The sequence below is a fragment of the Melanaphis sacchari genome, unplaced genomic scaffold, assembly GCF_002803265.2.
Source record: "Melanaphis sacchari strain LSU unplaced genomic scaffold, SCAv2.0 Contig11_pilon_pilon, whole genome shotgun sequence".
Classification (NCBI taxonomy): domain Eukaryota; kingdom Metazoa; phylum Arthropoda; class Insecta; order Hemiptera; family Aphididae; genus Melanaphis; species Melanaphis sacchari.
This window is the reverse complement of record NW_020270469.1, coordinates 4,897,949-4,916,212: the sequence shown is the minus strand read 5'-3', so window position 1 is coordinate 4,916,212 and position 18,264 is coordinate 4,897,949. Positions and strand designations below refer to the sequence as shown.

The window sequence follows — 18,264 nt, the reverse complement described above, 5'->3', positions numbered from 1 at the left end:
AATCAAAATTATTTTACTAATGGACCATTAATATTACGTCCTTATAACGTATATATATAATATATATGTATATGTATATGAGTATAAGTACCTATACTAAATATTTTTTTTTATTATTGATAGAGTCACTCTAAATTAATGTTGTATAATTTTATCTGTTAACGTGCACGACTAAGAATGAATTATTCTTATGAAAGTGTTCAGATATATTATGTATTTAATTCGTTTGACATAATGCAAAACAATATATTATGTTGTGTATAATATAAGTTATTGAATACAATTCCATTCAAACTAGCATATTGTCTAACAATTTTTATTTAAAGACTTTTCAGTTGAAAACTTCACTTTTTAACACACTAAACTTGAGATATTTTGTACGTGTAGATTTAAAACTATTACAAAAATAATTTACCTATAGAATAATATTTTACATATAAAAGTTAGGAGTGTTAAGACTTATACATTTTAAATATCTATCTATAGTATCTTTATAAATAATACGACTAATTGGATTCTCAGTTCATGGAATTACGCGTTTAAAATTTTTACTTTTAATTACATTAAAAATGAATTACACTAGTGTAGTACTAAACATTCTTGTATCCTCTTTTATAAAACCATTAGTTTTTGAACATTATACAATTATTTTTAATTTTTATTTAAGTCTAAAGAAGAAAGTCTTAAGAAAAAAGTTAACATATTACACATAACTAGTATATACACTTATATTTATAAAATTTATTTTTTAAAGTGTTTTTGTTGGTTTGAAATAGTACTTAGCTAGAATTTAATATTTAGATATTTAATTCGAAAAGATCTAAAACGGTAATTTTTTACTTTTATTTAATATTTAACAAATGAAAAAACATAATGCCTAATTTAGATGTACTATATTTCAAACGTATTGATTTATCTAATGAAACGGATCCGAATCTGAAAAAAGTTAAATTTTTTGTTAATTATACTAGATCTATACTTTCAAATTTTCAATTTTTTTAAATTCAGAAAACATTTAAAAACTAAAAATATTATTTTTAAAGTAAGATTAAAAAATGTTATATTCTAATTTTCAGGTAAGAAATCAAAAATGTGGGTAAGTAGAATTTGGCAAATTCAAGTATGTTTTCCGGATCCTTATCTAATTAGTACATTAAAAATATAACACAATAAATACGTGTATTTTTATAATACATGTGTGTTCGACAAAATAAAATACAAAAAATTTTCGCTAACAATCCTCTTAAACTAATGTAATTATTAAGTGATAATAGTTTTATTATTAACACTCATAACTAAACTTATATACCTGACAATATATTTTGTCAAAAAAAAATGCTTTTAATTACGAAAGTAATATCAATAATAATAATAATAATAATATATTCTGTAAATGTATATTATAAAACCTTTAAAGTATTTTAAACATTTTTATTTTAATAAATTATTTTTTTTGGATAATTATAACCTATTAAAAAAAAAATCTCCCCGGGTTCCCATTTATGAGAAAAAATAAAATGTCATTGAACTATACTCTCAGTGGCTTGCAATCTACACGTGCTTAAAAGACAATTCAAACCTAATATGAACTCACGATATTTGGGAAGAGTTTCAAGGCAATAGATTTGTAAACATTTCAACAGAATTCAATCATATCGTATTTCTAATAATGTTTTAAAAAAACTTACACATATCATTTGATATTTTGGAGGTATATAATACTCAAAAATTTTTCCGGCTGAAATCGAAATGAACTCTACTAATTGATTTATATTCGTCAATAATGAACCACAGCTCGTGAAAACTTACCATTAACACTGGTTTATAATTATGGGGAATTGATATTATTATTATTTTTACAGTACTAAAAAAAATATTCAATCTTCGGTTGGCTTATTGTATGAACTATATGTTTACAAAGCATGTTGTGTAAATATTAATTAAACTAGAACAGAATCAATAACGAGGACCTGCAAAGACTGCTGCAGTATGTTGCAGTAAGTTAAATGTCATCGATTTTGCTATTGTTTATTTATTCATAAATATTATTTATTTTTTTTTTACTATACTGCTAAACATTGTGTTATAAAAATTGAATGATTGTGCTTTTTTACATCTCGCACGCACATTGTCAGTCTCACCCATATATAATCCATCCAAAACCAGTGAATAATATTTCAAACACGAATTTGTTATGTACATTATATTATTATTAATTCTGAATTGATAACTTGATTCCATATAAAATTGAATTTGTTCTTTCAACTACTAAATCTTCACTTGTTTAAATTTGATGTTTTTTTTTTAATTGTTACTAACCACAATAAAATAGTATTATGAGATATTGGAAAAATAAACACTCTACACATTTATACACCTAAGTTGCCTATCCAAAACGCCGTGTTACAATTTTTTAATATTGAAATGCAATTTAAATGCATTATTATAATAATTTATACTAGATGTTTGGACCCTATAGTGGAAAAATTCCAGATCAAAGAAAAAGGAATAATCGCGTTGAAAGTGTGCCCTAAGTTAACTTTCCAGTATTAACTTTTATCATGTATACACAATACACATAGGATTGCAAGTAAACATAATTCAAGCATGATTAAATTTCCGAAAGCCGGTCTTTTACCATCTTGCGATAAGTATAATAATATTACGAAAATGCAATGATAAAATAGTAAAAACTGAACATAATTATTAATTACTTTAAATAAACGTGTTTTCTTCTAACGATAAAAAAAAAAATCATTATTTATTAGAAATTATAAATATTCCGAATTTTAATTATGGAGTATGAGAGAATATGGTCTATAGTTAAATAAATATTACTACCTTAATTTTATTATCATTATTTTAATATACATTAAAATAAATTTCATATGAATATAGATGCATATAGTTTATACGTATACGTAAAGTATACGTTATATTCTTATAAATTAAATTATCATTAATTTTAGGCAATTTGATATAAGTCTAGGGCCCGGATTTATATGCTCTAAAAACCTCAGAAATATGCACTATAAAATATGCATTTATGATCTTATTTTATATAAATATACCCTATAAAATAAAAAATAATCGATTAAAAAAATTATTTTAATTTCCATTAAATATAAATTAATACAATCGAATAAAAGTTACGGGCACTCAGATCAAGACAAACGCGATTAATGTACGATTCACTAAAATCTACTCAATAACATATTACCACTTATCCCGATAGGTCTCAGATAAGATAGAAAAACGACTTCGTCAAATTGCATGGACTATAATATAAAAAATGTTATTTTCATTAAAATAAGCAAAATATAACATATTATGCATTTAAAACCCGCATATATGCAATAAAAATCGTAAAATACAAATGCAGTTTATGTCAAAAAATGACAAAATATGAAAAAATATGCAAAATAAAACTTTATATTTCGGAATTATTGACTGCAAATTAAATTTGAAGCTTTCCTAGGTAGCTATTTTTAACCGTTTAGAAAAAACATGCAAATGCATATAAATCCGGGCCCTAGATATGAGTTTAATTTAATTAACCCGAAATATAAACATCAAAAAAAATGAAATGTTAATTTAAAATTAAAAAAAAATTAAAACAATATACGTATCTAGTAAATAATTTTTTAATTTGTCCTTAAATTATTTGCGACCTTCTATTAAAATGTCACGACTCCCTAATTGTATACCACTGATAAAAACGATAATTCATCTTCTCGATAGATACTAATTATGTAACATGATTATGATGAAGGTTACGTGGTGAAAATACATGGAACATTTCAATTTTTGACTTCAGTGGTTGGAGCTACAAACGTATTAAGCAATCATGATTTCATCTCCTACTATGTTTCAACTTGAACACTACGTAAGGAAATAGATCCTTTAAATTACCCTAACCTAACCCTTAATATTAATTTATAGCATATTACAAGATGTGTATCTTGTATAGCGTAATTTAACTAATATATATATATAACTTCATTATTATGATACATAATATGTTATCCTTTATGCGTTCAAGAAAGACTATTAAAATATTATTTTTTTACCATTTTCTAGCTAATATGTCAATTTATTTATTTTTGATCATAAGACAAGGACTTATAGGAATTTTTATATTTTTTAATAATCATTCAAAACAAAACTAAATAATATATATATATATATTTGTTTCATAGTACTAGAAGTTTAAAGCAATTATTTTTATTTTACATATTTTGTATATCAAGAACATATTCCACATATTTTGTTAAAAATAAAATTTAAAACAATATATTATGATACAGAGAATATGTTAAACGTATTATAAAATACTTGATATTAATCTTCTAAAAATTTAAGAATAGATTATACTAATTAAATACAAATGATTAAATAATTTATCTACCGTGTGTTTTCTCAGTTATTTCTGTGTGGTGAAAAACATAAAGTTGGTTGACAAGAAATACGTCAAATATGGTCAGTTTATGTCGATTCGTCTGTTGTTATTGAGTGTGTTTTTGTCTGGCGTTAATATACTTGATGTAATATTCTTAACTGGGTATGATTTTTTTTCCTGTAAAAATTAAATTTAAAATGCTTTGTTTAATAATAAATAAATTTATCATTTTTATTTATTAATGAAAAATAAAATATTTTTAAAAGCATAATTTAGCATTTTCGCATATTTTTAGAGCATACATGGTAATTTTTAAAAGCATAAATGCTTATATATTTGAAGGTTTTTTAGAGCTGATGGTGTCCCTAGCCTTAATTATAATACTTTTGAAAATCTTATGAACGGTGGTATGAATATTTTAACTTATCCGATTTGATTGTTTTTAATGTCAGTCTGTACTTGTACTTACCTATCCCATTTTTAAAACTTGGAGCCTTTTAAAATATACTTTTAATGACGTGCTAAAAATTTTTAGTTACAAAAAATGTTTACTCAAACAATTTTCTAAACGCAAAATTACATTATGCCATAATATTAAAAATAATATGTTATCTAAAATACTTCAGATATTCATATAGCACATTAGTACTGACTATAAGATATTTTAATACAACAGTGTAATAATTTATTTGTCGCTTCTTAAATATTTTCTCGGTTTTAAAATTTGTATTTAATACTTTCTGCAAATGATTTAAAAAATACTTTAAACTATTTTAGTAAAGCTGTTTTTTTAAATAATCGATTGAGTTTATTATATGCTCCTATAGTTTAATTTATCATTATTGACTTTTCTCGTAGATCATATTTTTCTAAAGGCGGAGAGGTAAATATAATATCGGTATATCGGTCTAACTCTATTATAAAAAAAGGTGTTCAAAGTCAATATTATATTTTTGCAAACGGAATGTTTTTTTTAGGTTTCAAAAAAAAAAAAAATAAATATGATTTAAGAAAAACATTGTTAAGTTAACATTAAATCTGTAATTTAAAATTGAATATATTTCTTATTATGAAATATTTTTCAAATGTTCGTGATTTTGATAAAATTTGAACTTAGAATGCTTATAAAAAACTAAGCGAATCTTCATGTCTATTGTCCACACCACTATCGCATAAGAATTTTAAAATAGAACTATCTCCATAAAATGTTATTGGTTCATTTGTGTTTGTTTGTGCTTTTAATCTCTTTTTTTCATTTAATTCCTTCCCAAATTATCAAACTTTAAAACTTTAATGGAGTGGGGATTGAGACAAAAAGATGAGAAATTGTGTCAGTGTATTTTTTTTCATCCTTATTTAAAATGTTTAAGCTTTAGCTATTCAGATTGAAAACTTTAAGCATTTATAACTACAATGAGTACAATGTATATGTTTTATTACTTTGATAAATTTGTATTAAGATATATTTTTTTAATTTTGACGTGATTAGCTTATCTTATAATGCTATTTACAGGTGTTACCATACCATAATGAATTGTATATGTTAGAATATTAAAAATAAAATAAACTTACTTTGATAATATAGGTTGTAAAAATTAAACTATCTAAGTATTATATTAGTTGAGATTTTATTTATGTATTTGTATTAATATAATTTCTGTAATTTTTCATAGCAATATAATATGTTGAATTATTGATAATATTACAGCAATGTTACATACCATAAAAATTCTATAATTTGTTAATGTGTGCAGGATATTTTCCATTTAATAGTAGTTAGTAAATTACTTTTGTAGATTAACATAGTAAGTATTCGAAACTTAAATATATTTCTTTTTAAAATTAATTAACTTAATAGAAAAAAATATCAAAATATTGTTAAGTAATACGATCGCCTTTATTCCCTAGTTATTAGCAGCAATATAAAAACAGTAAATCTTTTTAAGGTAAACTAAAATTTCGCACTTATTTAATTATTATAATGTTATTATAAATTACATTTTATGACAAGATTCCTTATACATATTTTAGTGCAGCGTTCGTAAAACAATTTTCCTGCACCTTAGTTATTTGTTTTTTTTTTTATGTATTCATCATTTTTAATATTATTCTTTGTGCTTACTTATATCGTCATCGTTTATTCATGTTTTTCAGGCTTTCTATAGTTTCACGTTTGCCAATTTTTTCTATACTCTATTTCCATGAGCCATTATATCACCTTACTGATAATTTTATAAACCATAATATATTACATTCCCTAATTGTTTGAAAACGTTCACCTTATTTCTCCCGCTTATTTCTCCCCTCGAGCACTGCCTCGTTTAATTCAAACGTTCAGTCTATGTCATCATTTTTTTTCTTCTTTGCGTTAGTTCAGTGTTCTGGTGTTAGGTCTTAATAGGTCAAATCTGTTGCGTGATTTATTACCCACTTTGTCGGGCTTTCATTATTGTGATGTAGTGTGAATAACGATACATAACTATATATCTAGATATTCAAGTGTATGTGTGTATATATATAAATTTTTTAAAAAAATCGACTCTGTTGTTCGTTGATTTTTCGTTTAGCTGGTGTTCTTTTTGAGAAATCGTTTAATCGTTACGACTCCACTCACGGCCCGAACGTTATACACTGTAGAGTGAAAAAAAATTTAATTAAATAACCAAAAATAAATATATCTCAAACCCTATTTTTTGACTTATAAATTATCGAAATATTATATTTTAATGTACAATTCAGATCATATTCCTCAGCATAAGTAAAATTTTAACAAAAAACATAAAACGTATAAGTATGTGAGTATTATACGCTCGACAGAATCGAAAACGCCGGAAGCATTATTGTATGTAAATATTATATATCGTTGCACTTCAGCAACGTTACTCGAATCATATTGGATGATATTATGATTGTATCATCGGTAAAGACACTCACCATCATTTAATAATGTTTTCGATTCAATTTATGTTTGTGTAAATCAACATTTGAAAAAATCTAATCTGTATATTTTATATTATATACGGAGTGGTTATCAAACAATGAGCAAATTCACCATCTTTTATTCTTTTTTTTCTTTTTTCAATTATTAAGTATAAAATTATCAATTTTTTTTTCTTTAATATACGCTCAAAAACCATATTTACCCTAAATTTTTAATGCAGTATGTTAATCTACATGTTATTATTTGGAAAACATTGATTTATAAATATTAAATAGGTACACATTTGAACGAGTGGTTTTTGATTTATTATATTGTGTTTAAACTATTTTTATAAGATTTATCCTAATAATGGTTTAACACAAAAAAAAAAAAAAACATAAAATAGATGCAATATATCTTAGTCTAGTTATACTATCATAGATATACTTTTTAAATTCAAATAATACAAAAAAAAAATTATAAAAGGTTAAAAGATTAATATTAAATATTAATTAAACAGGTACTTACATTTTCAAACCATCAAAGCCTTCCTACAAATATCTTGAATAAATTATTTTAATTCATTAAGTTAAATAAATTAGAAAATATATTAGTTGGAATATTTATCTTATTAAAATGTTCAAGAAAATCATCTGTCTAATAATTAACATTAAAAACGACCTATCTCATTTGAAAAAATAATAAGTGGTATATTTGTGTGATGCGTTATTTTAGTTAATACGAATTAAAGACTAATGTATAGTCGTAGTATATCTCAGTTGCAAAGACTAGACGTTACTAGCGAAAATCGAAATGATAATTTTTATCGATTACTTTAAGGTTACCACTTTTAACAGTTTGTACATAAAATTCATCCCAATATAAGCTTAAATGAATTATTATTGATGTTATGTGTAATCGTTATGCCTTTTCTTATATAATAACTGTCATAATAAATACTTGAAAACCATTTTATTTTATTTGAATTCTCAAATACGGATAACAAATAATTATTTGCAGGATAATTTTCGCCTTGAATTATCATCATTGATAAATTTATTTAAATCTGTGATTTATTGTGCATAGTAATAATAATAAAATAAATAATTATTTGTTTATTAATGAAGGATATAATGCAATTTTATTATTGATTGATAAAATCGTCAATATATTTATTTGTATTCGCACAACGTTAGGTTAAAAAAGTTTCCAGTTAATTTTTTTGAATTCATTGGCTCAAATCCCTTGTGTTTTAAAACTTATAATCAACAATGAAATATTATTTCATAGAGTTAGTATTAGGATTTAAGACACAATAAAATGTTTATCTTTCGTACACTAAATGTCTATAGGTATGTAAACATATTACATTTAAAATACAACACAAGCTTTTATCATTTTTAGAAATCATATATTTAGTTCTTAATAATAGGTGACTTTAAAAAATATGTTCTTAAATCAGCGGTTCCCAAACTGTGGTACGCGTACCACTAGTGGTACGCAAAAGACTACATGATGGTACGCGGAACTGCGGAAGGCCGCATAGTGGTAGGATTTTTAATCATCGGTGGTACGCGACTGATTGATAATATACTTAAATGGTACGCGAAATAAAAAGTTTGAGAACCGCTGTCTTAAACAAACTAATAGACATCATTACAGTTGATATTTATATTTTATAATATCTACTTTTTAACTATGTATTATTTTGTAATATGTCGAAACGCTTTACAACTTAGGTGTACATCTGAATAATCTTGAGTTTAATGTAACACTGTAACCATATAAGATAATATTAATTTTATGTTGGGATTTTGGAGTGAAATGTTAAGTTTAAAATCAGAAGGGACGAAGATCAAGGAAAAAATAGTCTGATAAAAAGTATTAGATGTCTCGAAAAATTTTTCCTTTTTGGATTAAAAACTATTTTGTGTATGTTCAAATCATTGTCATCTCAAAACTAAAGAACTGACTTAAAAACTGATTATTCCTTAAAGTTTACTGTACGGTCTCTGGCGCAAAAAACATAATATAGACTGAACTGATATAATCTTTTGCATAATATTCAAAATAGTGATCCTCATCACATTTGACGTATCGAAATATGTGACAGTTGCAGTTTTTTGTGTGACCATAATCCTGAAAATCACGGTACTGGGTGAGCCATTTTTTGTGTTAAGTAAATACGTGATGTCATAAATACCGTTAATATTATAATATACAGGCATAAGATCGACGAAGAATAATGGAAATTAACATTCAGTGGCATTATTTCAATTACCTAGCATATTTTTAACACAGTTACATATTATGTAGTTGGTTTGGACCATATTACACACACACATTAACATCACCTTTCATTAATATATATTTCTAGCACATCGCAACAGTTGATAATTTTGGTCATTTATATTATAATATTAAACTTATATAATGGTAAGCAAACAGTTGAACCCGTAATTTCGGGCTGGATCCACCTATAATATAAAATTTATAAAATTATAATCGAGTTTAACCATGTATTAAATGAAATAACCTCTAAGAAATTTTTAATTATATTTCATATTTTTGAGTACTGAAGTACTCATTTGAAATATTTGATTAGATGAATTACCTACAGTTTAATATAATATATTACATATAATAGTTTTACTTTTCAGGATTTTCATCGAATTTTTACAAAAATTGATCGATTTTTACATCGACACAAAAGTTAAGAAGTTTGTAAATAAGTGGCCGATGTCCATAGTGATAAAATATTGAAAAAATGATTGTAAGGCTAAATCGCTCAAGGGTAAAAGAAAATGATGGTCTAGTAGGAGTAACGTGTATATAAAGGTTCGTTTCCATGCAAACCAAAACAATTAACCTAGTGGGTGATAATTTACCAACAAGGTATATCTGTAGTTTGTGTTTTGGGCACAAACTGCAATACGTTGTAATAAACAGATATTGCTGTTTTTACTCTACACTATTAGATTTAGTTAGGTTAAGTACGTATACCTATTAAATAGTTTTATCAATACAATTTGAACCTAAAAGTGCTGAGTATAAGGACATTTATTATCCTACATGAATATTATGAAATTATTAATTTGAGTAAACTGAATGCAATTGAGCGAATACGTTGTCGTTAAAAAATAAAGTGGCAGTGAATCATCGCTTAAAAGCATATGTATATATTTATGTTTTATATGCGGAAGTTCAAATGCTTACAAATTAAAATATCCATAGTTTTCAAGACACGAAATTGCATTGTATCAAATCTTATAATTCCACAAATTATGTTTAGTGTATCTACAGAAACACATATATTATAATTAAACTTAAGGTATTTAATCATTTTACAGTACCTAGTTGTTTTAAATTAATATAAATATTAAAAAAATTATATTGTCGGTGCATACCGATAAGATATTTAATAGAGCCATAATAATATTTATTTATTTTTAATTTGTCTTGAAAATTGGAATCTAAAATAATATAGATGTTTAAATAGGTGTTTAAATTCAATTAGTATCTATAGTAAAACCATATAAAATAATAAATAAAACCATGAAATAAATATCATATTATGAAATATGATGAAATGCCTACAATATAATTATATATTCAATGCCTGCAGGTGTAATGGATGCATATCTTAGTGTTCCACTATCCCAGACTCTATTATATTATTATTGTTGCGAAAAAACGCCTACAAGAAACGCATATTAAACGGTGGTTATGTATTATCTTGTTAGATTTTCTACGTATAAAGTCTATTTTTAATTACCTTAATTACAGTTTATATAATATTTAAGTACTTACAATAAGTAATTTATTAACTGCGAATTAATAAAATAGAAGAGGGAGTCGTTATTTTTAAAATATCTAACTAGATTTAGTTATGCTAAATTTTTAAATTTCATATAAATTCACCAAGTGACGACTTAAAGTATAATATTGTTGCATATTAGAATTATGTATTACATACTCATACCCCAATGACACCCTTTGATTGGTCTCTGTTGATTTTGAGTTTTGAACTAAGAAATTTTCATATTGATTAATTTTATTTTTTAGGTTTTGTTTACTTTTTTAACGCAATAATATATTATCACACTAGGTCGATCTGAAGAAAATATTTGTTTTAACAGTTTGTGTATCTATGTGGTATATAACATGTCAAATATTAAACCGGTAGAGACAGTAGTTTATATGTATATACAGTTTGGTTGAGTGAAGTTGATATACTTATATAGTTATTCAAAAAATCGTGTTAACCCCCTGTCAATTCACTACACTTATACTAAGTTTAAATGCTTATAAGTTATTAATAATAGACTATTGGTTCAGTATTCAGATTTGCTGTGTTAAATATTTGAGTAAAAAAGTATTTGGAAAAATATGCTGTCAATGATGAAAAAATAGTAAAAATATTTTTTAATTTTTTTTTGCATAACTTTAGTATATATTAAAACTTATAAAGTATACATGCCTAACTACTTAAGAATACTTGAAGTTCTATAACAAAGAAATTTTTTCTCAAGAACACAAGAATTTACTCGAATAAACGAGTGTCCTTCTATTTTTTATTTTATCAGTACGTTATACAGTATACGTATAATATAATATGGGTAAATAATTAAATATAATATGTACTGGGTCAGTGGTTTTAAAAATATCATACTTCACTTCGTCTCCTTTTTACCAACAATTAGATATTTATTCAATTATTTTTGACATTTAAAAAGTGTTAAAACCATCAACAATAACATCAGATAACAGCAATGATAGCGTGTTATTAATTAATCAGTAATAATTTCCAAAATGTTCGGTGGGAAAACGTGGCGATTTAAATTTTTCATCGTTAAATCAATAACAATTATTCATTAGACTAACTGAAAAACAGGTCTTAAATCGCCGTAGTATATTTTATAAAGGTATTTGATACACGTGATTTTAATAAAAGATATGTCTATATCGACAGAAAGCCCTTATTTTACTCGTGTAAAAACCTCTCTGTGGTACAAGATTAATATTCAAAGCTCTTTGAGAATTGCAGGTAACTAATGCAGTGAATTTTAAAAATATTATATATTTTTTTATTCCTACACCGCTTGACATTATTTAAGAATAATATTATCATTATTATATATCACTGTACAGGATGATTATTATAACAATTTTATTATCATTCAATACTTCTGAAATACCTATTAATATTTTTGAAAGTATTTTTATTTTATTTTACTTAAAGACAACAAAACATTTAAAAAAAATATAATTATTAAGAATATCAATTTTTTTATAATGTTTTAACTTTTAAGTTTTAATTTTTTTGAAGAACAGCTTTCATAGTGACACAGATGTACCTAATGCGGAAAAATGTTGGTCTACTACTGCATCCGCTCACATAAACGTTAAAATAATACTACTAGTGAAAACTTAAAAATTATAACAATATGAAAATTTTAAAAACATTATCTTTAAAAAAAATATTAATTGTAAGTCATGGTTTCTACTTCTGTCAAAAATATTTTCAAAAACTTTAATACTTTTCAAGATGATAAGTGTTTAGCTATGAAAGAATCACTCTGTATAAACTATCAATGTTGCGCTACAACACAACGAAATCGTGGGCTTACAGAGTACAATAATTAATAATAATACAAGCCCGGGATGTCGTTCGAATGATTATAAATTATATTACGTATATTTATAGTGAAGCAAAGTGCGAGTGGTGTAACTAATTTTTAGATCAGACCAATGTTTTACTATATATACAAACCTTGATGACTATCGTCACTGCCGCTGTGAGAGAAAAAACAACAAAACAGACAATTGTATATTCGATTCCCTTTGAGTGCAAGGTAATATAACTGCAAGGACCTGCGGGCCTTTGAAAATTCAAATCGCAACATTAAAATTCAAGTCGAATTTGTAATGTAAATAACTACGCAGAGCTGTATATATTATAATAAATTATTAGGTGTAATTTAAATGTATATAGAAAGAGAAAGAGATTCTAGCGTGGAGACATAACTGAAAACGTGTACCTAAATATATAATATTATAATATATACGCAAGATCACATCGAGTCATTAGAATAATATTATATCGTAGGTATTTTGTGTAGATATATAATATATTAACGGCACTTAATAAGAGACTTTTTCGACATTTACAGGAGACCCAAAATAAAAGCGTATTATACTTTTAAATATAATGACAAACTAATATATTATTTATTAAATACATATTGTATTGAAGCACCTTATTAGATTTTTTTTATCAAATCAATAAATATTGAATAATAATTAATATTTTAATTTTAAAGTGTATGACTCAATTATGTCTTTTAGTATGATTCAAATATTCAACTCATACATTTAAAAATTAAAAATTAGTTTTTAAAGCTTGTTTTAATTTTTAATATCTTGTAAATTCGAAAAAACTCAAAATTCCCGAATTTTTATTACATTAAATTTAAGTTTGTAGTTATTATCAGGTTATATGGCAAAGGGACTAGAGATAGATATGGTAATGTAACGACGATACTTTTAAAAATAAAAAATAATAAATAAAAATATTATGAATTCACAATATTACATAATCTTTTTCGGGGTCCACTCTGTTGCAACTTGCAATTATATTTTGAATTTTTGACAATGGTGAAAACGTTGTTTTTTATAGCGCGCTAATATTCCGAACCATATTTACAATAAAAAAAGGGCTTGTATTCGCTATTACCCATTGCTACATATCTTAATTAAAATATACGTTTAGAACTCCTAAGTTCCAACGTTGTTGTTTAAATACAGCACGCGACTTTTTTGCTTCGTTTTTACCAGAATTAATAAAATATCATATCGTCTTGTCAATGGTTATAAAAAATATACTAATCATCATCATAATGTCATAAAACAGTTACCTGTTATATTAAATACATTGTTGTTTGGTAAGTACATAGGACTTGATCGTTAGTAAGATTACCAACCACCAGATCACCAGAATTCTAATAAGTAAAAAGGATGGAAATATTATGCTTAAATAGTACCTAGGTAGGTACCTCAAATAATCACTTAATTGCCGCTGGCCACCACTACAACAAAAAAATAAATAAGAAATAGTAGGTGGATATATATTATTATTTCAACGACGGGACGCTGCGAGATTTTAATAATAAATTATTGTAACGATAACAATAATAATAAAATGAGCGTTTTATTAATATTAATACACCAATATCCTTCAAATTATTATCTCTCACGTCATGAGCCCCACCACTAACGCTGTAGACAGTCACTACTCACTCGCGAACTTCCGACCCGATAATAACGGCCTTGACAATTCGCGCTTCAAACGATCCAAATAGATTTTTGAAATTATTATTATCATTAAATTTTTATCATCAACGCTGTTATCGACTCAGGACTCGTTATCTACACTCGATACGTCCGCTACACGATTGTTATTCTAAGATAAGTCTCCATCGCATGCAATGCCGTATTACTGTATTGTATAATCAAATACGTTTTATTCGTTTGTACTTTGTAGCTTGTAGCCTTGTAGGCCACACTCCACAGTCCACAGTGTCCACACGTCTTAGTACTTAATACTAAGTAGTTAATAGTCACTACTCACTTCTCACTAGTCACTACCAGTGTTCAATACTGACTCTAGAAGTATACCTTAATTTTTTTATTCAATTTTAGTTTCTTTTCGTTAATTTATAATTATTATCAACTCAGTCATGCGTTTGGGTACAGTCGTTCCGGATTTCTCTGCCATCACCACCAAAGGTCCGATAAATTTCTATGAGTGGACTGGTGAATCGTAAGTACTTACCCAATACCTACATATAATTGTGTATTTATTTTCATTTTATTTATTTACTTTTATATTAGATATTATCATTACATCGTATGGTTAGTATTATAGAGCTTACTGCCTATTATAAATTACTAATTGATCAATACGTTAGCCGTTTTGTATTGCAGCTTGTCTTAGCATCTATATATTTTTATTTTTAATATAGATGGTGTGTTTTGTTTTCTCATCCTTCTGATTTCACACCAGTGTGTACCACTGAGTTGGGTAAAATGGCTGTGCTGGTTGATGAATTCACAAAACGCAATGTTAAAGTCTTGGGTTTGTCTTGTGATAAATTGCAAAGCCACGTGGATTGGATAAATGTAATGTCTTAACTGTTAACTGTGTTTCTATATGTGTTACAAGCTTAATTTGATCATCATTTTCTAGGACATCAAATCATATTGTTTGGACATCAAAGGAGAATTCCCGTATCCCATTATTAGCGACAGTACACGGGACTTAGCTGTAAAACTTGATATGATCGCTGAAGAAGACAAGGACAATATTGAGTTGGCATTGACTATTCGATCTCTTTACATTATTGGACCTGACAAGAAGGTTAAACTTATGATGGTTTACCCGACTAGCACTGGTCGTAATATTCAGTAAGTTATGTTTGCATTCAATTTTAAATGTTTCTACTTGCTACTGAATAAATATTATCGATAATAATTTTTAAACATTTCATAGTTTTTCATTAATTTAACTGTAAATGTTATAAATTAATTTTAATGAAAAATATGTTTTATACACCTAAAAATGTAAACACATTATAATACATATTTAATAACATAGAACATAATAGAAACGACAGTCAAACAGTTGATCGATTTGTTTAATTTTGCTAGAGACTTGGCATGATTTTGTAATCATATCGTTACTTAAAATATGTTTCATAACTTCCAAACACTTTCCAACTATTATAACTTTTATTTTTATGTTTATTGAAATAACAAAAGAATTGCAAAATGTTTAGGTTTTAGTATAATAACTAATGTAGAATTTTTTTTATTCATTATGTTGAAGTATATAATATTTTATATACACTCCTTTAATTAGAATTTTATAATACTTATGCAATATATAATATAAATACTTATGCGCATAAAAAAGGATAAAAAATTCATGATCTCCAGAACAATTTATAAACAGTAATAATATCATATTTGGTCAAAACTGTGCAAGTTTAAAAAAAAATAAATTAAATATCATTAATGTTAATTTGTATTTTAAATTTTTACATACATGATACTTATGTATACATTAAAATGAAAATTATTATCTACAAAGCTTTTTAATGATTATTTTACATACTTAAAATAATCATAGAACATTTACAACAAACCTAGTATGTATTATGCAAAAAAAATACATTTTTGTTACTAAACATAAAATAACTAAAATAATTAATAATTTTAAATGAAAAAGTATTTTAATTTTTTTATGTGTGAAGTATAAAAAGGTTTAAAAAATAATCTTTAGGAAATTGTTAGCAAGGATGTTGAAAATACAGAATATTATTCATAGATTTTTTTTTCAATTTTTGCCAAAATTTGGTAAAATTGACAAACATTTAAAGTTATTTTTAAAAACTAGATAAATTTCAAAAATGAATTAATAAAAAGTTGAATCAATCATTATTAAAGAAGAGAACATTGAAGTGGTATTATGTCCATGTACTTTGAAATAAGTAAAAAAAAAAATTCACCAGACAATGTTGTAGTGCTATGTAGAAAATCTGTATAAACATCACAGTTATGAACTTTAAGACATTTGCTCATTAATTCGGTAATTCAAGGAATTGATAATATTGCAAAATTCTATTAGTTTGAACTGATCATTTAGTAATTTAGGAATCTAGTTTGTTAGATTTAAATTTGCTTGGGGCGCTGAATCATGTTTTCATACAGATTTTAATTGACGATACAGTTACAATATTGTGCTGAGCCTCCGGCAAAATTTCAAGGTCGGCTGGAATATTTTTTAGTTATCAAGGGGATTTTGATAGCTGTTGTTTCTATAATGTTCTATACTAATAATTCTAATGTGTAATTTTTGGCTCAGATTTTATATAATTTTTAAATAATATTTAGTGTTTTATTTTTAATCAAAATGCAAAATAATAATTCATAAAATAGATAATTAAGTGTTTTAAATATTGATTTTATACAGTAACCCTTTATAAATCTTCGTGTTTTACTTAGTGGCTAAGAATTTAACAAATAGTTGTATTAAATATGGTATAAAATGTAATCTTTCAAATGTATTTTTGTTAAGTTTTCAAGGAAAATTAAATTATTTTCAATTTTTAATACCAATTTAAACTAAACAACTAATGTTTATGTTCCTATTGAAAGATAAAATATTTTTTTTATTTTATAGAGAGATTTTACGTTGCATTGATTCACTTCAATTATGTGATAAAAAAAATACTGTTGCTACACCAGCAAATTGGGTGGTAAGTAATTTTATTGATGATGATCAATTATTTTCTTACAAAATAAATGACCTCCAAATAAAATAAACTTTTTTCCTTATTAGCCTGGTGAAAAAGTTATGATCTTGCCAACAGTAAAAGATGAAGACCTTGATACACTCTTTCCAAATGGTTATGAAAAACGTGCAATGCCTTCTACAGTTGATTACTTAAGAACAACTACTGATTATTAAAATGTAACATTATTTAAGTTTGTTATCCACATTAATTAAAATGAGATTTATTTTTCTTGAAATATTTTTGGAATAAATTATAATTTGTTAAAATCATATTTTATAATTACCTTAATAATTATTATACATAATATAGTCAATTATTTTATTGATTTTTGTATATTTTACATATTATACAATATTTAAGATTGAAATTAAAAGCCAATATCACAAATTGTAACACCTCTAATACTTTTTACATACTTCCTACTACTAATACATCAATACTACAAATATTACATAATATTTATAAAAAAAAATAAAATATATAATTATTTTAATCAATATTAGACATTACACTATTTATTCTAGTGTTACAATAGCTGTATTTTGTTTTTTGATCAATTAGCTAACTCATTTATCTTTATTTAACTA

The 18,264-nt window shown here is 25.0% G+C and overlaps 1 protein-coding gene across 1 annotated transcript; it reads left to right on the top strand.

The window, feature by feature from the left end:
• The first annotated feature begins 14,778 nt into the window (after positions 1–14,778).
• Positions 14,779–17,917, top strand: LOC112604185 (peroxiredoxin-6-like). Its single transcript, XM_025353105.1, has 5 exons — positions 14,779–15,141; positions 15,344–15,500; positions 15,568–15,785; positions 17,563–17,638; positions 17,722–17,917. The coding sequence occupies exons 1-5, from the start codon at positions 15,059–15,061 to the stop codon at positions 17,848–17,850; spliced, it is 663 nt and encodes a 220-aa protein (XP_025208890.1). The 5' UTR covers positions 14,779–15,058; the 3' UTR covers positions 17,851–17,917.
• Positions 17,918–18,264: the final 347 nt, after the last annotated feature.

Coding starts and splice junctions, on each gene's coding strand:
- LOC112604185 (XM_025353105.1), top strand. CDS start 15,059: ATGCGTTTGGGTACAGTCGTTCCGGATTTCTCTGCCATCACCACCAAA. Junction 15,501..15,567: donor GCCACGTGGATTGGATAAAT/GTAATGTCTTAA, acceptor ATCATTTTCTAG/GACATCAAATCATATTGTTT. Junction 15,786..17,562: donor AGCACTGGTCGTAATATTCA/GTAAGTTATGTT, acceptor TTTATTTTATAG/AGAGATTTTACGTTGCATTG.